Source organism: Chrysochloris asiatica, unplaced genomic scaffold (assembly GCF_000296735.1).
Source record: "Chrysochloris asiatica unplaced genomic scaffold, ChrAsi1.0 scaffold00026, whole genome shotgun sequence".
Classification (NCBI taxonomy): Eukaryota; Metazoa; Chordata; class Mammalia; order Afrosoricida; family Chrysochloridae; genus Chrysochloris; species Chrysochloris asiatica.
Window position 1 is genome coordinate 7546434 of NW_006408544.1, and position 25523 is coordinate 7571956.

The 25523-nt window shown below is 41.6% G+C and overlaps 1 protein-coding gene across 1 annotated transcript in view; it reads left to right on the plus strand.

The window, feature by feature from the left end:
- The first annotated feature begins 2276 nt into the window (after positions 1-2276).
- RAD54L (RAD54-like (S. cerevisiae)) overlaps positions 2277-25523 on the plus strand; it is a 37445-nt gene continuing 14198 nt past the window's right edge. Inside the window, exons 1-9 of the mRNA XM_006839717.1 lie at positions 2277-2354; positions 2458-2544; positions 4123-4242; positions 12248-12308; positions 13448-13583; positions 14039-14108; positions 14217-14505; positions 14764-14888; positions 20378-20528. Coding sequence (XP_006839780.1) covers positions 2352-2354; positions 2458-2544; positions 4123-4242; positions 12248-12308; positions 13448-13583; positions 14039-14108; positions 14217-14505; positions 14764-14888; positions 20378-20528 — 1042 coding nt within the window. The 5' untranslated portion in view covers positions 2277-2351. The remainder of the gene's footprint in view (positions 2355-2457; positions 2545-4122; positions 4243-12247; positions 12309-13447; positions 13584-14038; positions 14109-14216; positions 14506-14763; positions 14889-20377; positions 20529-25523) is intronic.

The window sequence follows — 25523 nt, forward strand, 5'->3', positions numbered from 1 at the left end:
GTTGAGCTCTGATCATCCAGTCACTGAAGCCAGGATAAGTGGGTATTATCTACAAGTGTGGGTGTTCTTATGCATATGCCCTCTCTTCTTATCCGCTGGACACTTCACTCTCCACTCTAGTCCTCTGTGGCTATGCTACTGACTCTGGGCCCAAGAGTCCCCAGGTCTTGCCACACTGCTGGCTAACCATAACCAGGTCTTCACCCGGGTTCACAGAAGTCTATTGAACGTTGTATTGCTTAGCTCACTGCTTCATTGCTGTTTTTCCCTCACTTCCCCTTATCGGTGTCGAGCGTGGTCACCAATCACAGGGTGTATTCCCACTGAGTCTTAGGTCAATGACTTCTTTTTGCTTGGATCCACTATCAGTATTCATGGAAGCAACAGTCAAGAAATCAAACAACATATTGCATTGGGCAAATCTGTTGCACAAGACTTCTTTAAAGTATTAAAGAGCAAAGAGGTCAGTTTGAGGACTAAGGTGCACCTGACCCAAGCCATAGTATTTCAATAGCTACATATGCATGTGATTGTTGAATAGTGAATAAGGAAGACTGTAGAAGAGTTGATGCCTTTGAGTTATGGTTTTGGAGAAGAATATAAAAGATCCCATGAACTGCCAAAAAAACAAACTAATCTATGCTGAAAGAGGTACAGCCAGAATGTTGATCAGAAGCCAGGATGGCAAGGCTTCTCTCTCATATTTGGGGCATATTAGCAAGAGGACCCAGTCCCTGGAGAAGGATATCATGTTTGGTAAAGTGGAGCTTCAGCAAAAAAGAGGAAGAACCTCAGCAAGATGGATTGGCACAGTGACAGCATCAATGGGCTCAAGCTTTTAATAAAGATTGTGAGGACCGGGCAGTATTTCATTCTGTTGTGCATAAGGTCGCTAAGATTCGGAATCTACTCAATGGCACTTAACAACAACATTTTGAGAGATTACGTGATTAAATCTTGTGTGATCAAGGCCTAAATCCAAAAACCATAGTTTCAACAACACGGTTTAACTTTGGAAAGGAAGGCAGTTTCTTTCAAGACAACTCAGGCTGAGAAGTCAGGACCCACGTGAGTCTCATTGCCCTGCAGGCTGTGGGGAGGTGTGGGTATGAAGTCCAGCTCCAATCTGGCACCCCACTCCTGCGATCAGCTCCAAATCTCACTCTAATCTGGGCCCCCCCGCTCAAAGTGTGATCAGTTCCAAAACTCGATCTGAAATGGTAATAACATGACGCTTTCATAATGCCTAATTTTCTGCAGCGAGGTGGCAACTCTGCCATGTACATGGTCACTTCGTTTGTAGTTAAGTGCCGTCGAGTGACGGACTCATAGTGACCCTGTATTTGCGGTGCAAACGGACCTTGCGGTCCAGTGCTTATACTGTACATCTACGCCGTAGGGCCTCACAAATGCCAAGGGACTAGATTGGGAGTCAGCCAACTAGCACCAAGTCCTGCTCCGCCTCGCAGGCCCTGTCCTGTAGTTCCCGCCACCGTTCGCCCTGCCTTTTCATCTACGTCCCACCTCCTGGAAAGAAGGTCGTTTAGTTAGTCCCTCCAGCTCCAGAGTCTAGACCATAGGTAGCCGCAACCCTAGCCCCGCCTTCTTTTCTGTGTTGCGAGCGCCGAACGTATCGAACGCAGCCAATGGGTGTTGCGGCTGCAGCACCGCGGGAGGTTCGATTGACTGGGCCTGTCGGGCTGGACAGGCGGCTGTTAACGCGCGCTTTGGGAAGAGGAAGGTTAAAGGGAGCTGTTTCTGCTTGATGACTTCACTGCTGCTGACTTCTGACTGCGATCCCCTCCTAAACTCAGGCCTTTTACCTGACCCACCTGGACCCCTGCTCGACCTCCCTCAGTCCGGGTTTGGGATCCGTACACCAGACCAAGGACTTCCGCTTCTTCGGACTCTGGCGCTTTGCCCTCCCCAGGCCTCAGACTTTTAGCCCAATCTGTCTCCTGGTTTGGGATTATCCTTCCCTTCCTACTATCATCTTGCTTCAGTCTGACTTGGGATCATTATCCCCACTCTCCTCTCCTTATTTTAGGATTCCACCTGCCTCCCTACCCTCCTTTCCCCTTCGCTTTCCTTCCCCTCCCCCCACCCACTTAGATCTTTTCTCTCAACCTCGGTTAACTGGCCACTGAGGCTAGCACAGTTTGGGTCCAAACGCCAACCCTTGGCTGCATTTGCTCTTCCTTTCCATCCATGCCCCACGGTTTAATGAGCTCATCCTCACAATAATATAGCAGCGTCCTGCTTTACCAAGGCCCTGGTCCTGCTTTCTCAGTTGCTGTGTGCCTTTGACCTTGGCTGATGGATACTTGATATTTCATACTCTTGGGTCCAGGATGGTAAGTGTGAATCAGTGGGACTGGGGATAGCCTTGGTTCTGGGTCTAATAAGCCCAGGTTGCGCGATCTTTGCCGGTGCTCAGTTTCTGTTCTTTCATTACAGAGGAGGAGCTTAGCTCCCAGCCAGCTGGCTAAGAGAACACCTGGAGGCAGATCCTCTGATGATGAAGACTGGCAGCCTGGGGCTGTGGTGAGCTATTCTACTCTTATGGAAAGTAATGCTGCTGGGCTTTTTGGGCCGGAAGTTGGACTTGGTTTCTGGGGTAACTTAGGATGAACTCGGTCATGTCCTGAAGCCTTTTTCATATAGCCAGTAAATTTTTAATGATTTATTACTGTGTGCCAGGCATTGAACAAGACAATAAAATCCTGGTTCTCAAGGTACTCACCAGAAACTGTATAGTCTCAGTTCTGATGCGGTAAGGTTCCAAAGCAAAAGAGCACATTGAATTGGGCCCTTTAACTACCTTGGGGAAAAAAAGGATCCCAATAGCAGATATCAGCGTGCTCTTTGTCCTTTGCCCAGTATCACAGAAGAGTAATATATTCTGGGCTTGCCTTAGGGTCCCGAGCTCATACTCTTAAGTACAATAAGCCCTTCTTTGGACTGGGCCCTTTGCCTTGGAAGCTTGCTGGCGCTGACTATGGATAGGACCTATGTAAACCAAAATAAATAGGACAATGCAGTGTGTCTATCAGAACAGTTCAATGAGCAAAGCCTTGGCTCCTGTAGCTTTAGAGGAAAAGGATCAACTAAGAAAGGACTAGAAAGGATTTTGGGCAGAAACTGTGTGAGTAAAGGCATGTAGAGAAGGGGAAAGGGTCTGGTGTTTTTGTTTTCAGGTGTGCCTTACAGGATTGTTAGCAATTCATAAACCTTGGTAAGCTGGCACAAGTGGCTTCTTGCCTCATGGTTTGGTGGGGCTTGCTTTGTAGTTGGACTGCTGATGTGTAGGTGACGTTTCTACCTGTGAGGGAGGCACATTGTCTACTTCTTGCTACTTAATGCATCTCAGACTTGCATTTTACACAGAAGTCCCTTCTAGTCCTTCCTTAGTTGATCTTTTCCTCTAAAGCTACAGTGGCCAAGCCCTTACTCATTGAACTGTTCTGTGAACCTGAATGGTGCTGGTTGCTCCTGAAAAATGCTTTTGGTGCTAGTGTATTCACTACCATGGTGTAGATTGGGAAGTGGTTTCACTGGTATGGGAGTTGGGGGCAGCTATCCTCTTGTCCTTCCTCTGGGAAACAGGGAAGAAAACAAATGGTTACTCAATCATTGCTTGGGGCTTTTGGAGTGAAATTTCGGGGGCAGCATGATTATGCTGTTGGTAGACTTGCTCTTCACAGGCCCATTTCATTCACCTCCAGTGTCCATTCCTCAGTATAGACAAGCTATTTAACCTTGGTAAGCTTCAGTCTTTTCACCTGTTAAATTGTTGTTGCTTTTAAGTGCTGTTGAGTCAGTTCCAGCTCATAGCAACCCTGAATAGGGTTTCTGAGCAGTGACTGGTGATTTTGAACCACCAACCTTATGGTTCAAACTGACCTTGCAGTCCTGTGCTTATCCTATAGCACCACACCAGAAGTCCACCTGTTAAATGGGAATGATGAAAAATAAACCTAGATCCTAGAGTTATGCAGATGATACAGAATGTATGCGAAAAGCTTAGCACAGTGCCTTCATTTAATAAGCACTTTGTCAGTGGCCATAATGGTGATCTCTGGATTAAATTTAGATTTAAACTTTCCCTATTCTCTCTCTTAGACTCCTAAGAAACGGAAATCCAACAGTGAGACCCACAGCCAGGAGTGTTTCCTGTCACCTTTTCGGAAACCTTTGAAGCAGCTAACCAATGGAGCACCCTGTATGGACAGCAGTCGACATGTAAGTCAGAACAGCAACCTGTCTGGATGTGTGTGTGCCCAGTTTAGCTCTAGTAGATTTCCTTACTGTTCTACAGAGTGACAACAGACAGACCTTGGTGGAGGTTTGGGGTCTGCCCCCAGCTGTTGGGACCTGGTCTTTTTCTTGGAAATACAAGGGGGCTTCAAAGAGTTTGTGGGGAAATACTGTTATCTTTTAATTTCATACTTCCTCAAACTTTCTGAAGCTCCTTTGTAGGTACCTGACTTGGAGTCTTCCTGTGTTTATAGCTACACAGGCTGCAGATCCCAGGTAGCTTAGGATTCGGCTGAGGATCATTTAGCAAGGTAGAGGATTGGTGGAACTCAGATCCTCATGCCAGCTCAGCCTCCAACTCTTGGTATGACTTTAAGGAGAACCTGAGTCCTATAGCTTCATGTGTTTCCTGCAGTAAAGTCAGTCAGTCATCACCATGGCAGGTTCTGTGCATGATCTCATTTCATTCTGATTTTTGATGTTATGGAAACGCCATCTCAGCGGGGTTAAATCATTTGCCCAAAGTTATAGAGTAGTCAGTGAGTGGAACCTGTAGGTTAGTGATCTGCCTAACTCCAAACTTTTCCCACCAAGCTTTCTGAGGGACATTTTTTTTTTTTTTTTATTGTGAATTATATGATAGTTTACATGAGAAAACTTTAGTTTTACATTCATTCCATCATATATCATTTCATTGCCATGGTTCCAATCCCCTCTGAGGGACATTTTGAAGAAAAAGTGTGACTGTTGATGGGATTATGTAATGAAGATTAGTTATTTGTGCCTTCAGCAATCATTTAAAAACATTTTAGACAATATATAATAAATACAAAAGAGTATATATAATAAATAAAATAAAACAAATGCCTGTGAATCCACCATTCAGGACTAAGCCATTATCAAATCCATATGTGTTCTTCCCATTTCCTGTCCTCAGATAACCATAACCCAGAATTGTGTTCATCATTTCCTTGCTTTTTGTGACGTATATAGTTCATATGGCTTGTATTTGTGCTTTAAAAAACAGTGTCAAAATGTTATGTAGTCCTCTGTAACTCTTATCACTCAGTGTTTGTAAGAGCTGTTCTATGTAACTGTGACATACGTGTGTGCATTTGTTGGGTATAGGATATGTTCCTCCTTTTAGTCTAGAGATAAGAGAATGCCTGAATCAGAAAGACATGGGTGGGGCATGGGATGTTGGGGGTGAGGCTTCAGTCTGGAGATTAGAGAAGATCTGAATCAGAAAAACTGATGAAGTCAGGATTTTGACCCCTGCTGAGAATTTGCATTTCCACCCTAGATACACTGAGTTAAAATCTACATTTTAACCCCTGCCACTTGCCACCTGGGGATCTATAAGAATCACTGGAGGGTCATTAACTAACAGTGTAAAAAAGCTTTGTCCCCAGGCCAAGTATGTTTGAAAATGGATTACTATGAATTCTTTAGCCAGGTCTGGGAGGCTGCAGTCACTCGGGATATGCAAGTGTGAGACATGAAGTCTCAGCATGCTGGTTTCTAAGGAGTATTTTGACTGTACTTCTTAGCAACACAAATTTGTTTTTCTGGCAATCTCTTAATATTCTTCTCCAACACCTTAATTCAAATGCATCAATTCTCTGGTCTTCCTTATTGTCCAACTTTCATATGCACATGAAAGTTGGGCAGGGTAGATGGATGATGGTACCAGTCACAGATGAGGAACAGGATTTGGTGGGAGAGAGATGAGCAGGCACCATGCATAGCAATGAAAATACCATGGCTGGGGTCAGACATGCCTTAGTCCTCAAACTGCTATCTTTGCTCTTGAACACTTTATAAAGAGGTCTTGTGCAGCAAGGTCAGTGATTTTTTTAAGATGAGGAAGTGGAGTTTCAGGGAGGGTGAGTAATTTACCCAAAGTTAGAAAGTAATCAGTGGGTGGAGCAGATCTGCCTAACTCCAAAATGTTTCTCATCAAACTCTCCAAGGGACGTTTTGAAGGAAAAATGGGACAATTTTGATGGGAATATGTGATGGAGATTTGTTATTTATGCCTTCACCAATCATTTAGAAACATTTTAGGCGATATTTGATAAATACAAAAAATATATATGTAACATGTAAGTTATGAGCAAATACAAAAAAAATTATTTTCTTAGCAGGAGGTAGAAGCCCTTAATTAATTAAGTTAAAATCCTAAAGGATAATGAGGAGCTAGCCAGGGTGAAGACTGGAAAATGCTAGATGGAAAAAATAGCCTACTGGAAAGCCTGGGAGCAAGAGAGCGAGGTGGGTTCTGAAAAAGGTTAGTATGACCAGACTAATTGAGGATGCAGGGAGTTGGGAGATGGTGATGAAAGATGAAGGTTAGGAAGCTACACAGAGGGTAGGAGTGGAGAGTCTTCGTAAGTCATGCTAAAGAGCTTGAATTTTTATTTAAGATCACTGAAGAGCTTTTAAAGTATTATAAGTATGGATGGGGTGTAGTAGTGTAGAAAATCCATTGGAAGGGTAGAAACTGGAGGAAAGGAGACCAGTAAAAATTCTATTACAGTTGGCTAGGCAATAGCAGTTGGCCAGGATTTGGATGTTTAGAGAGTGGGACTGGAGAGGAGTGGATAGATTTGAGAGCTACATAGGTTTACAAATGGAAAGACTGGATTGATTGCATATGGGGAGGAAAAATTTGAAGATGAAGTTGAGATTTCAGTCTTGGGCAGGGTAGATGGATGATGGTACCAGTCACAGATGAGGAACAGGATTTGGTGGGAGAGAGATGAGCGGGCACCATGCATAGGGCTCATAATATTTTTAGGAGCTCATGAAAATGGTTTAATTTCTTTTAAAGTCAGAAGACAACAGTACATAATAATTCAGCCTGGATTATATTTGTCCTTGATAATATGTACTTTATTTTTGTTGAAAGCATACATGGCAGAACATACACTAGTTCAACAGTTTCTACATGTATGGTTCAATGACATTGATAACATTCAAGTTGTGAAGTCATTCTCATCCTCCTTCCTGAGTTAGTCCTCCTTGATTAACACAAACTCACCATCTCCTACTTTCCTGTCTAATCTTTGAAGTTGTTATTTTCAATTTGATCCCATATGCATACATTTTAAAAGAGCACAACGCTCCGGGCAGATATTCTTTACTAGTTAAGCTAAGGCATCTTGGTGTGGCACTGTAGGATAACTGCTATGTTGGAAGTTCAAAATCCACTAGCCACTCTTTGGGTCACTAAGAGTAGGAACTGACTTGAGGACACTTAACAACAGACCATTGATGATCTTGGTTAGAGTCATTTCAGAGGAGTAGAAGGAGCAGAACACAGATAACAATGGGTTTTAAGAAGACATCAGGGGATATTTTGGTTTAAAGTTTAAAGATTATTTAAGAGCAGTAGTTTAAGGGATATATTCATCTTTATACCAATACAGTTGTTGTTGTTGTTAAGTGCCATCCAATCGGTTCCGACCCATAGCGATTCTGAATAGGGTTTCCGAGCCTGTAAATCTTTACGGGAGCAGAAAGCCTCATCTTTCTCCTGCGGAGCAGCTGGCAGTTTCGAACTGTTGACCTTGCAGTTCGCAGCCCAATTTGTAACCATACACCTACCAGAGCTCCTTAATAGAATATATCTTTTAATAATTCTTTATAGAAGAGGAAGTCCAAAATACAAAAAGTGCTTAAGTTAAGTGCTGTCATGTTGGTTCTAACTTGTAGTGATCCTGTATAGGGTTTCTAAGGAGCAGCTGGTGGATTTGAACTGCGTTAGCAGTCGCATACTTATAGTGGAGCCCTTTAGTGTGGACTAGCTTTAGACATGTTGAGTTTGGGGTAGGATATTCAGGATTATAGACAATTGTAAATGTCTATTTACATTTGCAATGTGGATATGGAGTTTAGGAGTGAGGAATGGACTAGAAATATACTTGTGGGTCATTAACATAGAGATGGAGTCCCTGGGAAATGCAAATGGTTATTAATGTACTCGGCTGCTGATTGGAGTCCACCCTGAGGTATCTTGTAAGAAAGACTTGGTAATATACTTCCGGAAAAAATCAGCCATTGAAAACCCTATGAAGCACAGTTCTACTCGTGGGTCACCATGAGTCAGAATTGACTAGGTGGCAACTTGTAGTTTAGTGTAGAGATGGTATTTGACACCTTAAAAGTGTATTGGAATGTCAGGGTGAGTGTGCAGAGTTGAAAGAGCTGAGAGCCAAACTTTGAGAAGCACTGATTTTTAAGAAGGTCAGGTAGATTGAACATAAGATCCCAGATAAGAGATCAAAGGAAACCGGTTTCTGTGTGTTTAAGGGGAATGAAGCAATTTTAAATTGTATTCTAGTTAAAATTTTGAGCATTTAGTTTGCTGAAGGCCCTGGTTTATAGTGAGGGCTTTAACTCCATTTCAGTCTTGATGTACAATCAGCTTCCTTTTGAATTCTTTATAACCTTTAACTGGCAATGTAAAAGGCTTTGGTCCTCAGGCAGAGTGTATATGAAATTAGATAGAAACTCTCTTGACAGGGCTGCATGGTCATGAGTCGTACCAAAATCCAGGTGCTAAGAGGGCCCCAGAACCAATCCTATAAACTTTTGTAATTTGCATTCTTGAACATATTACTAATCATGGTTCCTTCTCAACTTCTGCAGCTCAGCCTATGGTGACGATGAATTGTTTTGCCGCCAATGATGGTTTTGTAATGATTTTCCTTGTTTTCCATGGTGTGCCACTGTAGGATAAGCAAGGTTGGCTTGAACTGCAAGGCCGGCAATTCAAACCCACCAACCGCTCCTTGGAAAGCCTATACAGGGTTGCAATGAGTTGGAACTGACACCACAGCACTAAACAACAATATAAAAGTAGACCTGGTGGCACTATGAGTTAGGCATTGGGCTGTTCCTTGGGGGCTGGAAACGAGACTGCTCCTATAAAGATTTACAGTTATAGATTTTATTGGAAACCCTATATAGTATTGCTATGAGTTGGAATCAATGGCAGTGGGTAAATGAGGGAGTGCAGGGTTTCTTCCTTGCCTCTGCCACAGAGCCTGATTCTGTTGAGAAGTACTCAAGGCTAGTTGAACCCTCCCTCTGCTAAGAATTTGCCTTTCCAATCTACTGAATCAGAGTCTGCATTTTAATAAGATTCTTATTGTTCAACAGGAGGTAGGCTATTCCATGTCTCAGCTGTGCTCAGATGTTTTGACTGGAGGTTTCCACATTCCCCCATGCCAGTTATTCAAGCCTGCAATTCTCCCTATGGAATCTGTGGCTTTTGGTTTCTGTTGAAAGCTTTGCTTCCAAATTTTTAATTGCTTTTAATTTGAAAGACAAATCTAGCCTCTTATGCTAGTAAATCTTGGAAAATTATAATACTTCAATTTTAGAATTAAAAGTAGAATTGAGGCCAAATTAGTAAGGAAATTACCATATCCTTTCTCTACTCCCTTGATTTATGAGTAGCATCTTGCTAGTATCTTCTGTATATGAAATCTTGATTAGCATTGCTACTCATAATTATAATGATCATGCTAATTAAAAACTTAATAAAAGATTTGTTTCAGTTGCAAAGAAATGTACACATAAACAAAGGAGAGTTTGGGCTTTTCCCTGACTGTGCCCTTTTCATGTTTTGTATAATAATGAAGTTCAGTCCTCCACATTCCTTTTCTATCTTCCAACAAATCACAATATGTATTCATTACATTTTTTTCCTATTTAAAATACATTGAGTTTCTAGAAATTTATGTGTGAAGTGATGAGTCATTAGGGCAAGACAGGCTTGCTTTATTTTTTTTACCTATTAAACTACCTTTTAGCTAGAAGGGAGGTTTTTTTCATTATCTTTTTCTTCCATTAATGTAGTCTCATTAAAAGTTAAAACTCCTTTAGGGTTTCTGCTCTTGAATTTCTCCTTGTTCTCTTGGGTTCTGTTGCGTTAAGTGCCATTGTCGGTTCCAGCTCCTATAGGGTTTCCGAGGCTGTAGATCTTTTCAAGTGCAGAAAGTCTCATCATTCTCCCACAGAGTGGCTGGTGGGTTCAAAGCATTGACCTTGTGGTTTGTCGTTCAGTACTTATCCTAGCTTTGTTTTGTTTTTGTTTTTTTTTTAGACTCACAGACAACTGTAATTCTCCAAAGGCTCAAATGTGTGTGGAGCAGAAAGTTCCTGGGAATTGTTAGAATTAGCTCAGAAATTGGTGCTGTGGACTGCTCTGCCCTGATAACCCAGTGCTGATTCTAGGACTCAAGTGCTGGAGGTCCTGAGGTAGAGGCCAAACACCCCAGGCCACCACTACCCTTTTCCAGGACCTGCATGTGTCTCTTCCTGTCACCCTTGTTCTGATTTTTCTTGGTGAAGGGCATGCTTTTTTTTTTCTTAACTGTTTTATTGTGAATTATGTGATAGTTTACATGGGAGAACATTAGCTTTACATTCATCCTATCATATATTATTACACTGCCATGGTTATAATCTGCTCCATGCATCATCAGCCAACCAAAGGGTACACCCTGCAAGCCTGCCCCCTGGTCATCAGCACACACAGCCCCCTCCCTCTCTGGGTCTAGAGTTCGCAGTCACTCCATCTCTCCACGTCATCGTCTCTGAAGGGCATGCTTTTTATGACTTGTCCTCTCATGTTGTATCCTGTCTTGTGCTTTCCTACAGCAGGAAGGACAAATCTACTTGTCCTACTTGGCTACACTCAAGCAGGTCAAGTTAGGTGACTATATTGTGCGGTGGTCACAGTGAACCATGGAATCAGGAAAGACCTGCACTGTTTATCCATGTGACTTGGGAAAGTGACTTAACCACTTGGAGCATCAGTTTGCTTATTTTAAAATGGGGGTGCCAATAATATATGGACCTCATAGGCTGTTTATTATTCTTAAGTGCTGTTGAGTAGGTTCTGACTCCTAGTGATTTTGTATAGGGTTGTTGTTGTTAAGTGCAGTGGAGTCAGTTAATAAGTATTAAATGGTAACACTAATGCAATTTAGGAGCTCTGGGAGCATAGTGGTTACGAATCGGGCTGTGAGCCACAAGGTCAGCAGTTCAAAACTACCAGCGATTCCGCGGGAGAAAGATGAGGTGGTCTGCGCCCGTAAAGATTTACAGCCTTGGAAACCCTGTACAGGGTCGCTATGAGTCGGAAATGACTCCACAGCAAACAACAACAACAACAACAATGCAGTTTAGCACTGTGTCTGGTAACATTGTTAGCTATCATTGTTACTGTTATTTTACTATTACTGCTGCTCCTGTTATTGTTACTGCTACTACCTTTTGAAAGGCTGTTTAGTTTTTAATTTTAGATATAGTAAAGGAGCTCTGGTAGCGTAGTGGGTACGAATCAGGCTGCTAATCTCACGGTCAGCAGTTCGAAACTACCAGCTGTTCGTGGGAGAAAGATGAGGCTTTCTGCTCCCGTAAAGATTTATAGCCTCGGAAACCCTGTACAGAGTTGCTATGAGTTGGAACAGACTCCATGGCACATAACAACAATACAGGCAGAATGGATTGACTAAAAAGGATTGAGGGGTATGCTTGGGAAGTTGTAGTCCCATAGAACAGTGGTTGAACCCAGATGTTAAGAGTGCCCTGTTAATATTGGATTGGTGAAGTTTTGTGGTGCTTCTCAGGGGTGTGTTGCACCCTAGAAAAAAGTCAGGTGTTCTCATTGGTATGATATTTCATGAGCAAATGGGTTCTGAGCCTCATGATTGACTGAGGTTGTTACTAGTTACACTTACTAGTTAACTCTCTACTGTCCCTACATGTTTACAGAATCTTACGTTAAAACTCAAAGATGAAAGCTGTTGAACAAAACCAAATGTGAAGGACCATCTCTTTATGTTCTAGATGTGTCTGGATGGCAGTGTACGAAAATACATTGCTCTGAATGTGTTTTGATCTTTACAATTAGGCATTTAGACTGCATTTGTACAAATATAACATTTCCAATCAGTTTCTACTTTCTTTTTAGGAAGCGTTTATTAGAAGCATTTTGTCGAAGCCTTTCAAAATCCCCATTCCAAATTATCAAGGTAAAATTGAGAAGTTTCTAGTTTTTGGAACAGTTATGTGTGAATGTGTCTAGTTTCAAATTAAAGATACTAGTCTAGCAGTAGCTGTGAGTGGGTGACTCTCCTGAGGCCAGCTTGAAAGTTGTATTTGATAGCCTCCCCAGAGTCTGCCAACATTTATTCCCCTCATCTTCTTGAGGGGGAACTTCCTGAAGGCAGGTGGCCATTGGGCATGGGCTTCATTCAATCCAAGTAAGTTCAGTAGCATTTTCTTTATGAGGTGGCCTGGGCCAGAGGCCTGGAATCTAGAAAGCTTTTTTCTGTGGTGCTGTGAGATAAAGTGCTGGGCCACAAGGTCGGTTTGAGCCACAGTGTCGGTGGTTCAAACTCACCAGCTGCTCCTTGAAAACCCTATACAGGGTCGCTATGAGTCAAAAGCACCTCAAAGACACTTAACAATAACAATGCAGGAAATGGAGTCCTGGTGTGGCGCTGTAGGATAATCAAGTTTGGTTTGAATCGCAAGGTTGGTGGTTGAAACCCACTTGCTACTCCTCATAAACCCTATACAGGGTCACTATGAGTTGGAATCGACCCCACAGCACGTAACAGCATAGTGTTGTTGTTGTTAAGTGCCGTCAAGTCGGTTCCGACCCATAGCGACCCTGAACAGGGTTTCCGAGGCTGTAAATCTTTAGGGGATCAGAAAGCCTCATCTTTCTCCTGTGGAGCAGCTGGTAGTTTCGAACTGCTGACTTTCCTGGTTTGTAGCCCGATTCGTAACCACTACGCTACCAGAGCTCCTTAACAGCATTGTAGGAAATAACATTTTGCTGAAACTGGGACTGAGGATAAAGAGGTCAGCTCTCAAGATCTCTCAAGACTTGAAAGGTCCCTTTAGGGTTTCAGACTTTCCCAGGATTGACATAAGTAGAGATGAAAAAACCCTCAACACTCCAGAAGTTTGCAATTGAATGGGAAGAATAAAGAATGGGAAAGCTCTAATCTGAGGCAGATTAGGATAATGGTCAGTCAGTTTTGGAGAGGTTCTTGGAGAGTGGGTATCCTATGGAGCCCAGGAAATGTGTGAAGGAGGGGTTTTGAGTTGAGCCTGCTTGAGCTCTTCACAGAACCTCAGGTAATAGATTTTTGGTTTCTAGGTCCTCTGGGCTCTCGGGCATTGGGCCTCAAAAGGACTGGAGTCCGCAGGGCCCTTCATGACCCGCTGGAAGAAGGTGCCTTGGTTCTGTACGAGCCTCCCCTGCTGAGCGCCCATGACCAGCTGAAGCTCGACAAGTATGTGCATTGATCTTTCTTAAGCAGGTCTGGTCTTTATAGGTGCACATATGTGGGAGGGAGGAGGGCATTTGGGTGTGATTGCTCCTTGAGATTGGCATGTTTTCAGACATGGCAGTATCATTGCCCCATTCAGAAAGTGGGTCAGTGGGGGAAAGAGAATGCCAGTCCAGTTGTGTGGTTATGTCCAGTTGTGGGGGTTCATCACCACTGCTGTTGCTGCCTTCCTGCCATGGTCCCTCAAAGGAGTAGAAAGGACTGCAGTGATCACATAGGAAATCCATCCCCCTGACTTTCTTCTGGAGCAGGAATCTTCTGTGGTTTGTTTCTCACGCCAAGAAGGTCCTCTCTGTTGAGCAGCTGCCTCTGTTGCCTCTGGATCAGCAGACAGAAGTTCTGAGGATGTGCCCTTGCCCATGTCTGAGCTCTATGTTTTCTTTGCTGTAATTTTTCAGGGAAAAACTCCCTGTCCATGTGGTCGTTGATCCTATTCTCAGTAAGGTCTTAAGGCCTCATCAGAGAGAGGTAAATGGGGATGGTGGACTGAAAAGTATGAGCTGGAGTCTTGAGTCTGGGAGGGAGGCTTCTACCCCTGGAAAAGCTATGTGGATGACAAGTGCTGCTACTCCCTAGGGAGTGAAGTTCCTGTGGGAATGTGTCACCAGTCGGCGTATTCCTGGCAGCCATGGCTGCATCATGGCTGACGAGATGGGCCTGGGCAAGACGCTGCAGTGCATCACGTTGATGTGGACGCTTTTGCGCCAGAGTCCAGAGTGCAAGCCAGAAATTGACAAGGCTGTGGTGGTGTCTCCCTCAAGTCTGGTGAAGAATTGGTACAATGAGGTTGGGAAGTGGCTTGGAGAGAGGATCCAACCTCTGGCCATTGATGGCGGCTCTAAGGATGAGATAGACCAAAAGCTGGGTATGGATCCTTAACAAAGACGGTTGAGCTTTTCTAGCCAGCCTGCTGCTCTTTTATGTGCATGCTCATTTATGACAGAGTTGAGGACAGTGCAGGGGAGGAATATACGAGAATTCCATTGAAAATAGTTGGTTATTTCCAGAATAAATTAAAGAACTGTTTTCTTCTTTAAGATACCCTAACAGATGGGTGCTGAACTTTTGATGAATACCTTGGAAATAAGCATTTTATGTTCCTTTAACACCTTTTCTCTTGTAGAAAGATTCATGAATCAGCGTGGAGCCAGGGTGCCTTCTCCCATCCTTATCATTTCGTATGAGACATTCCGCCTGCATGTTGGTGTTCTTCAGAAAGGGAGTGTTGGACTAGTCATCTGTGATGAGGTATTTAACTCTCAGCAGTATGGGTGGCAGAAGAAAAGTGGTCAAAATCACCTCACTGAATATTGCCATGTAATGGCTGTGCTAGGATGGAATGCTTAGAATGAGATAATTCATTGGAGGAAGCGGCTGAGAGGGACAAAGAGCCCATGGTACCAGTCTCCTATGAATGAGAGCAGTGCTCAGAACTCTGAGGAAGATAAAGTGCTATGGGTTGGTTTTGCTGCCTCTAGACAATATTCCTAGACCAAAGAAGGACCTTGAATAATGGGATGGATTTCTATGTGTGGAAGGACATGGCACAGTGTTTAGAAGAGTAGGTTCAAGAGTCAGAGCTGTAGTCAAATCCTGTTTTTTGCCACTTAGCGAGGATTTAACCATCTGAGCTTTCGTTTTTGCACCTGTAAAATCTCTCTCATAGAGGATTGTTGTGAAGATTAAATGAGGTTATTAAAGGAAAGCTCTTATCACAATTCCGAGTGCTGTTGAGTCAGTTCTGACTGACAGCAGCTCTCTGCACAACAGAACAAAATTCTGTCCCTGTCCTGTACCTTCCTACCAGCTGTTAAGTTATGTTTGAGCCCATTGCTGCTAACATTGTGTCACTTCATTTTGTTGGATCTTCCTCTTTTTTTGATGACCTTTCACTTTTTCAAACATGATGTCTTTCTCCAGGTACAGGTTTCTCTTGCTAACATGTCTAAGTACGAGACTCAAGTCTCACCATCCTCAGTTCTAAGGAGCATTCTGGCCGTACTTCTTCCAACACAGACTTGTTTGTTCTTCTGATGGTCTGTGGTACTTTGAATATTCTACTCCAACACCATAATTTAAATGCATTGATTCTTTTATGGTCTTCCTTATTCATTGTCCAACTTTTATGAGCATATGAGGCAATTGAAAATACCATGGTTTAAGTCAGGCACACCTTAGTACTCAAAATGACATCTTTGTTCTTTAACACTTTAAAGAGGTCTTTTGCAGGAGATTTGCATCTTTCTCCTGCAGAACATCGCGACCTTGAGGTTAGCAGCACAATTCGTAACTACTACGCTACCAGACTTCCTTATTGTTTAATTTCTTGACTGCTGCTTCCGTTAGCATTGATTCTGGATTCAAGCAAAATGAAATCTTTGACAACTTCAGTCTTTTCTCCATTCATCATGATGATATTTATTTTGGTCTAGTTGTGAGGATTTTAGTTTTCTTGACATACTGAAGGCTGTAGTCTTTGATCTTCATTAGCTCTGGTAGTGTAGTGGTTATGAATTGGGCTGTGAACTACAAGGTCAGCAGTTCGAAACTACCAGCTGTTCCGCGGGAGAAAGATGAGGCTTTCTGCTCCAGTAAAGATTTACAGTCTTGGAAATCCTGTACAGGGTCGCTATGAGTCGGAACCAACTCCACGGCACATAACCACCGTGAGTATCTGCTTCCTGCAGGCAAAGTTGTGTCATCTGCATATCACAGGCTACAATGAATCTTCCTCCAATCCTGATGCTACGTTCTTCTTCATATAATCCAGCTCCTTGGATTATCTGCTCATTTTACAGATTGAATGAGTATGGTAAATGGATACAACCTTGCCACACACCTTTCCTAATTTTAAACCATTCAATATCCCTTTATTCTGTCAAGTGACTGCCCTTTGGTCTATGTATAGGTTCCTTGTGAGCACTACTAAGTGTTCATTCTTCCCAGTGTATCCAGAGTTTGTTATGATCCACATAGTGGAATACATTTACATAATCAATACAGCACAAGTAAACATCTTTCTATTATTTTCAGCTTTTAACCTGCAAGATCCATCTAAAGTCAGAATTTCACATCTTCTTCTGAGCCCAGCTTGAATTTATGGCAGCTCTCTGTCGATGTACTGCTGCAACTGTTTTTGAATCATCTTCAACAAAATTTTATTTGCGCATGATATTGTTTGATGATATTTGCATTCTGTTGGGTCACTCTTAATACTCCAGTGAACCATTTCTCTAGGAAGGAGTAAGGGATTTAGCAGACTCAGGTGGGATATATGTGCAGCCTGGGGACCTGGTAACTGCTGCATCTCTATGGAGGGGGACTGGGCCAGGAGTTTGGTTCAGAGGCCAGGGCATTGTAGAAGGAAAGGAAGGCTACAGCTATTGAGTCTGAGGACAGCAGAGCATCTAGATTTTCTTCTCAACATTGAAGTTTCTTTTCTTCCTTTGCCCTATTTTATAAGGTGAATCTGTGCAGGGCTGCCTCTTGCCACGTGCAAACACTCCCTCCCCTCCTTTCTATTCATTTACCTCTTATTTTATCTGTCAGCAATTTGTCAATTGTCACGAACCTAGGGAAACCAAAGTCTTAAAGATGGTCAGCATTTTCCAGGAGAAAAATTGGTTCTGTTTAGACCCTGGAAAAGGAATGTGCCACCCAGGCTCCCGTATCATTACCATTGAATCATAAGAATCTTATCCGTATCTCTTTTCACCAGACTCATCTAGACAAGATGAAAACTATTCAGGGGGAATTCTACTTTCCCCCACACACTCTGAAACTAAACTCCTTCTTGAAACCTTGTAAGCCAGTCACTTCATGCCTTTATAGCCTCTCCCATTTTATGTAACCAATGTCTAAGTTGCCTGTCCCTATCAACCCTGCATATAGAGGGGATAGGATTGAAAGGATCCTGTTTTCTTATCCATTCTACTCTTTATGTCTCTTGACTGGTACATTTAATCCATTTACGTTCAGTGTAATTATCAACAGGTATGAATAGTGGCAGCTACTTTTATATACAGACTGCCATAGAAGTACAGAGATGAGAGAGACCAACAACCTGAGGTCATTCGGGAATACTTTGCATACAAAGGAATTGACATTTGAGGAATTTGTCTGTGAAGGACATTCTGGGCAGAGGAGTAGAGTAGCACAGGCAGAGTCATGAGGAAATCCTGCATTAGGAGTGGTGAAAGAGTTAAAGTTTTCCTGGAGTATCAGAGTATGATAAAGTGTGAGAGTGTTGAAGAAGTTTAGTAGGGCTTTGAATGCCAGGCTAAGGAACTTGGAATTGTTCCTATAGACAGAAGAATTAGTAGAGGGTCAGTGTTTAATTGCATTATAAAAGGCTGACCAGAGACAGTAAGGCTGATTCCTTTATTCATTCTATCACTGGTACTGAGTCTTGGGTGTCTACTAGAATAGCTAAAGCAAATGAAAGAAATGATGAAAAGAGATGGAAAAAAGTTCAAAGGACAGCTTGAAAAAACAAAGTATTACAATGAAATACGCAAAGACCTTTTAGGAAACCAAAAGGGAAGAATACACTTGGCATTTCTCAGGCTAAAAGAATTGAATCCAAAAGTCAGGCCTTGAGTTGTAATACTGAAGGATTCTATATATTGGGTTGCTATGAGTCAGAATTAATTTGAAGGAGTGGGTTTGGGTTTGGTATGGGCAAAATCTTGAATGATGTAGGAATCATCAAAAGAAGATAGAAAGATAGTCTACCAAAAAGAACTGGTCAAAGTTCAACTACAAGGCCAGCAGTTCAGATCTACCATCTGCTCCTTTGAAACCCTATACAGGGTCGCTGTGAGTTGGAACTGACAACAAGCATATGATCAATATGGTATTGAAGGAAATTCAAGCTGCAGTGAAGACATTGGCAAAAAGCAAGGTTCCAGGAAATGATGAATTGCCAATTGAGATTTTTTTCCAATGAGCTGATACAATGCTGGAAGAACTCATTCATCTGTGCCAACTGACTAGAACAGATCCATATTTCTGTCCATTCCCAAAAAAGGTGATGCAAAAGAATAGGGAAGTAATTAAACAGTGTCATTAATATCACATGCCAGTAAGATGTTGCTGAAGATTATTCAAAAACAGTTGCAGTAGTACATCAACAGGGAGCCACCAGAAATTCAATCCAGATTCAAATGGACGTGGAATTAGGGATATCATTGCTGATGTTAGAAGAGCCTTGGTTGAAAGCAGACAATACCATAAAGAAGTTAGTTGTTGTTTAGTAAAGTTGAGTCGGTTCTGACCCATAGCGACCCTGTGTAGGATTTCTAAGGAATGGCTGTTGAGCTTGTACCACTGACGTTGCGGTTCAAATGACCTTTCAGTCCAGTGCTTTAACCAGGATTCCAATGATCCTTCTTCAAATATCCTCTTTCAAACTTTTATATATTTGTGGGATGAGGCTTTCTACTCCCATAAAGATTTACACCCTCAGAAACCCTGTACAGGGTCGCTATGGGTCGAAACCGACTTGACAGCACTTAACAACAACAACAACATGTATATATGTATGTGCTCTGGTTGCGTAGTGATTACAAGTCTGGCTGATAATCTCACAGCAGTTTGAAACTACCAACAGTTCCACGGGAGAAAGATGAGGCTTTCTGTTCCCATAAAGATTCACAGCCACAGAAACCCTATACAGGGTTGCTATGAGTCACAACTGACTCCATGGCATAGAACCACCACCATATATATATATGTGTGTGTGTGTGTTTGTGTGTGTCTGTGTGTATGTATGCTGTTGGTCTGTTAAAGTGCCGTCGAGTTGGTTCCAACCCATAGCAACCCTGTATAGGGTTTCCGAGGAGAAGCTGGTGAGCTGGAACCACCGACCTTATAGTTCAAACAGCTTTGTAGTCTGGCACATTAACCCACAGTGCCACACCAGAACTCCATGTATATGTATAGTTACATATATATATATCTCACTCTCCTTACCCACTCAGCCTATGGTATTAATCCATGTATCTACACACAGAACACTGTTGTTCCAAGGTTGTATAGATAACGGTATTTACCTCTATCCCCTTTATATCATGCATATGTCCCTCTGTCTTCACCTATCATTATTCTTTTGTCACCCTCTCTCTTCTTGTATATTGTCCTCCCTGTCACCTGAGTAACATGTGAAATACGGTAAAATTAAAAAAAAATTTCTTGGGAAATGGCTGAAGAGAGAGAATTAGCAAAATTGTGTATGGGGCTTGAGCAGGGAGAATTGAGATTGGGGAAGGAATGCAAAGGCGGCCGAAGAAGACTCTTTAGTGTACATGCTGTGTGAATTCTGATAGAAAGAAAGAAAGGAATTTTGGCCAAGGCCCTTTTATAACGGCAGCCCGGACAAGGACTGGAGGTTAATACATAAGGCATTTGGTGCAGAAGGTTTTGGGTTGGTTGGGCCAACTGGGAGGGAGGACTCACTGAAGACAAGGTCTGTAACATGGCCTCATAATCTCTGCAGTGGATAGGGAGGCTGCCACAGCTCTGGAGGTTGGTTAAAGGAAAGAAATGAGAAGGAAGAAATAGAATCCTTGCTTTATGGACATACATTAGCCTGGAAACTTAAGATCTATCTCTTGAGCATGACATTTTCTAAGCAATACTCTCTTGCCACTCCCTGCTCACTTTCCAAGTCCCCAATACCTGTAATGTTTGTGACTGTCATTGTGCTTAGGCCTAAATGGGAATTTAATCCTTTTCAGGGACACAGGCTCAAGAATTCTGAGAATCAGACTTACCAAGCCCTGGACAGCTTGAACACCAGCCGGCGAGTGCTTATTTCTGGGACCCCCATCCAGAATGATCTACTTGAGTATTTCAGCTTGGTACATTTTGTTAATTCGGGCATCTTGGGTAAGAATTCAGCCTTGTCTGTCATATTGGAGAGGAGCCCTACCTTGGTTTTAGGTCGTATAACTAGCTGAGAAGAGAAAGGCGAGAATGCTATGTGTAGATCACTAGGCAGTCTCATAGGAAGGTTTTTCTTACCGTGTAGTTAGCAATGCCATTGGGAGCAACTCAGTAAGGTCCACTCTAGACATTTTCCACTGCGTAGGTGTCAAATGATATGCATGACCTGGTATTATTATGAACAGGGGTTGGAAATACGACCTTGGTATTTTGGATCCATAATAGCCTAGCTGTCTCACAGAGTTCTGGACTCAGAAAAGACTATCTTGGGTTTTTCTTGCACATACTTGTTTGTAGAAGAATTTGCTAGTGATAATCCTAACTTGCTGAGTGATAGAATTACCACAAAATAAAATCCTATTTATGTAACAACCACCAGATCCATTACTGCCACTCCTTCAAAAGCCCTCCTAATCACTTTTTTCTCCAGAAGGAAGCCCTTTCTTGACAATATAGATTAGTTTTGCCTATTTTTGAACTTTATGTAAAACAGAATTATAAATATACAGTTGACTATTGAACAATATTAGAGGCATTGACTTACCACACAGTTGAAAATCCAAGCATACTAACTTACAGTTGGCCCTTGAACAACATGGGTTTGAACTGCACTAATCCACTAAATTTTTTTTTTTCATACCCTGTTGCTATTGCAGTTAGGTCATGTTTCAAGTATCCCTAATTTTATGTGATGATTAGCATAGCAAGGCTTTTAAGGAGTTACTTGCAATATGAACTCACCACAATAGCAATGGTGTGTGTGTGTGTGTGTGTGTGTGTGTGTAATTCGGTGTAAGTGAACCCTGCAGTTCAAGCTCATGTTGTTTAAGAGTCAACTGTATTTCTTTGCATCTGGCTTCCATTGTTTACTATTATGTTTACAAAATTAATCTATGTTAATTGTGTTTCACTCATTTGCCCACTATCATCCAGTCAATTCTATCTAACCCTATATAGGGTTTCTGAAATTGTAAATCTTTATAGCGGCAAATAGCCTAGTTTTTTCCTATGGAGTACTTGGTGGTTTTGAGTCACCCACTGTGCAGTTAGCAGCCCAATGCTTGCCCTCCAGTGCCACCAGGACTGTGTTACTGTGTGTGTTGTTGTTGCTGTTAAGTGCCATGGAGTCTATTCCAATTCAGTGCCACCCTGTGTAGTGTTCCTAAGGAGCAGCTGGTGAATTTGAACCACTGACCTTACAGTCTAATGCTTTATCCTACAGCGCCACACCAGGAATCCATTATTGTGTGTGGCAGTAGTTCATTTTCCTTGCTGTATGTGATTTTATTTTATGACTGTGTTGTTCAGTGCCATCAGGGTGGTTCTGTATAGTGTTTCTGAGGAGAAGCTGGAAGGGTTGAACTGCCAACCTTGTAATTACCAGTTCAGTGCTTATCCTACAGTGCCACATACCAGAATTATCTATTCAAGTGATAGACAGTTGAGTTGTTTGTAGATTTTTATTCTTTCAAACATTTGCTTACATGTGTTTACATGAACCAAGTATTCTGCAGTTCTGTTGAGTATGTGTCTAAGAGTGCAATTGCTGGGTCATATGTTATGCATGTTTAGCTTTAGTACATACATATTGTTGAACAGTTTTCTACAGTGAAGTGGTTGTACTAGCAGCATATGAAAATTCTAGTGTGTTGGCATCGGGACTTAGTAAACTTTTTCTTAAAGGTCTTGGTAATGAATATTGTAGACTTGCAGGTCATGCTGTCTCCTTTATAACTAGTAAATTACCACTATATGGCACAAAGGAGCATTAAGTAATATGTAGATGAATGAGTGACTGGTATTTACAGAAACAGTCAGGTGACCTTAGCCAATTTGCTGATTATATCCTCTATGATATCACCAATATTTGTCTTTTTTTTTAATGTAATCATTTTGATGAGTATTTGGTGATATCTAATTTCATTGATCATTTGAGTATCATCTTTCACGAAGTGCCTGATCTTGTCTTTAGCCCATTATTAAAAATTGGGATATTTAGCGTTTTATTCACCGATTTGTAGGAATTCATTTATTCTAGAGATGAAATTGTTAATTTCATTTAAAATTACTGTTTTGAAGAACAGAAGTTTATTTTCTAGTTTATATCATTTCCTTTGTGGTTTAGTCTTTTTGTGTTCTCTTTGCTTATTATGTCACAAAGACATGCTCATATAATATCTTCTAGAAACTTAAAAAAAAATTTTTTTATTGTAAATTAAGTGAAGATTTCCAGAGATCATCAGTTTTACATTCAACAAATCATGCTTTGTTTCATTCAGCAAGTGCAATCCCCTCCATGCAACAACCATTGTACCACTTCTTCCACGTGGTGTTTACATCCATTTCTTCTAGAAGTTTTGTTTAGTTTTACATTAAAAATCTCTAATTCATTTAAAGTTAATTTTCATATGGATGTGTGATAGGAATCAAGATTTCTCTTTTTCCATATAGATATCCAGTTATGCATTACCATTCATTTAAAGACTACTTTTTCTCTACTACTTCATGTTGTTGTTAGGTGCCATCTAGTCTGTACTGAATCATAGCGACTCCGCACAACAAAACAAAACACTGCCTTGGTCCTACAACAACCTGACAAACCTTTGCTACACACCTGAGCCCATTGTTGCTGCCCCTCTGCCAATCCATCTCATTGGAGGTCTTTGTTTTGCTCTGATCCTCGACTTTACTAAAAATGATATCCTTCTACAGGGACTCGTCCCCCCACCTGATAATATGTCCAAAATATGACAGACTAAGTTTGGCCATCCTGGCTTCCAAGGAGCAATCTGGCTGTACTTCTTCCAACACAGTATCTGTTTGTTCTTTTGGCAGTCCATGGTACTTTTAATATTCTCCTCCAAATTCTTCCATGGTCTTCCTTATTCAAAGGTCTTCCTTATTTCTACACTGCAAAGTAAATTTCAAAGTCTCTTCTCACATCCAATTTAGGTCTTTTCTTCTTCCTTGTCTTCTTAATGATCTTTCACTTTCTTCCCATATGATGTTCTTGATGACATCCCAGAACTCTTCAGTTTTCAGTGTCAAATGCATACAATCTGTTTTTCAGATGACCTCTAAATTCATGTGGGATGTGTTCAAGGTCATATTTTGGCTCTCGTCATTGTTGTTAGGTGCCATCGAGTCAGTACCGACTCTAGCGACCTTATGCACAGAAGAACAAAACACTGCCTGATCCTGGGCCAACCTCACTACTGTTGCCATGCTTGAGTCCATCGATGCTGCCACTTGTCCAATCCGTCTCATTGGGGGTATTCCTCTTTTTCTCTGACCCCCCACCTTACCAAACATGAGATCCTTCTCTAATGACTGGTCCAAAGTATGAGACATGAAGTTTGGCCATCCTGGCCTCCAAAGAGCAATCTGGCTGCACTTCTACCAAAACAGATCTGTTTGTTCTTTGGATAGCCCATGGCACTTTCAGTATTCTCCTCCAACACCATAACTCAAAAGCATCAATTCTTCTAAGGTCTTCCTTATTCACTGTCCAGCTTTCACATGCATATGAGGTTTGAAAATACCATGGCTTGGGCCAGGCGCACCTTAGTCCTCAAGCTGACATCTTTGCTCTTCAACATTTTAAAAAGGTCTTGTGCAGCATATTTACCTAATGCAATACGTTGTGACTGCTGCTTCCATGAGTGTTAATGGTTAATCCGAAAAAAAATGAAGCCTTTGACAGCTTTAGTGTTTTCTCCATTCATATGGATGCTATTTATTAGTCCAGTGGTGAGGATTTTTTTTTCTTTAAGGTGCAACACTTACCGAAGGCTGTGGTCTTTGATCTTCATTAGTAAATATTTTAAGTCCTCTTCACTTTCAGCAAGCAAGGTTGTATCATCTGCATATTGCATGTTATTGAGTCTTTGTTTTAAATTTTTCAGCTTCAGCCTGAATTTGCATATGAGCAATTGATGGTCTTTCTACAGTCTACCCCTGGCCATGTTTAACTGATGATATAGAGCTTTTCCACTGTCTTTTTCCACAGATGTACTGTTTGATTTCTGTGTATTTCATTTGGTGAGGTTCATGTGTAGAGTTGTCTTTTATGTTGTTTAAAAAGGTATTTGCAATGAAGAAGTCATTAATATTACAAAATTCTTATGGGATCTGCAGCATTCTTTGTATCACCAAGGCCACATTTTTCAACTACTGATCCTTTCTCTTTGTTTCCAACCTTTGTATTCTAATCATCAGTAATTATCAGTACCTCTTGATTGCATGTTTGATCAATTTCAGATTGAAAACTTTGGTAGAATACTTGAATTTCATCATGACTGGCTTTAGTAGTTGCTGTGTAAATTTGAATTATAATGGTATTAATTGGTCCTCCCTGTGTATGGAATTATCATATCACAGACAACATTGTACTTCAAGACAGATCTTGATATATTCTTTTTGATAATGTGATGCCATTCCTCTTCAATTTGTTATTCCTGGAATAGTAAACCATGTGATTGTCAGATTCAAAATGGCCAGTATTAGTCCATTTCAGCTTATTAATGCCTAAGATATTGATGTTTATGCATTCCATTTCTTTTTTTTTTTAAGGTTTTTTATTGTGGATTGAGTGAAAGTTTACAGGGCAAATCATCAGTTTTACATTCAACAAATCATACACCTTGTTTCATTACATTGATTTTAAGCCCCTCCATGTACCATCAGTTAACAGTATTTCTCTCTATTCACTTTAGCTTTTTAAAAATCACTCAGGCATATATAACAATTTACATCTCCAAAGGGCACATTTTGCAATTTGGCTCCTGGTCACCAGCTCTTAGTCCTTCTCTTCTTAGTCCATGAATCTAGAGTCCTCAGCCACTCCCCCTCTCCATGCCCCCATCTCTGCCTCCATCTCTGGTGCTGCTGCTTCTCTGGATAAGGTCCCACATTCTGCTTGTGCATTCCTCTCTTGAT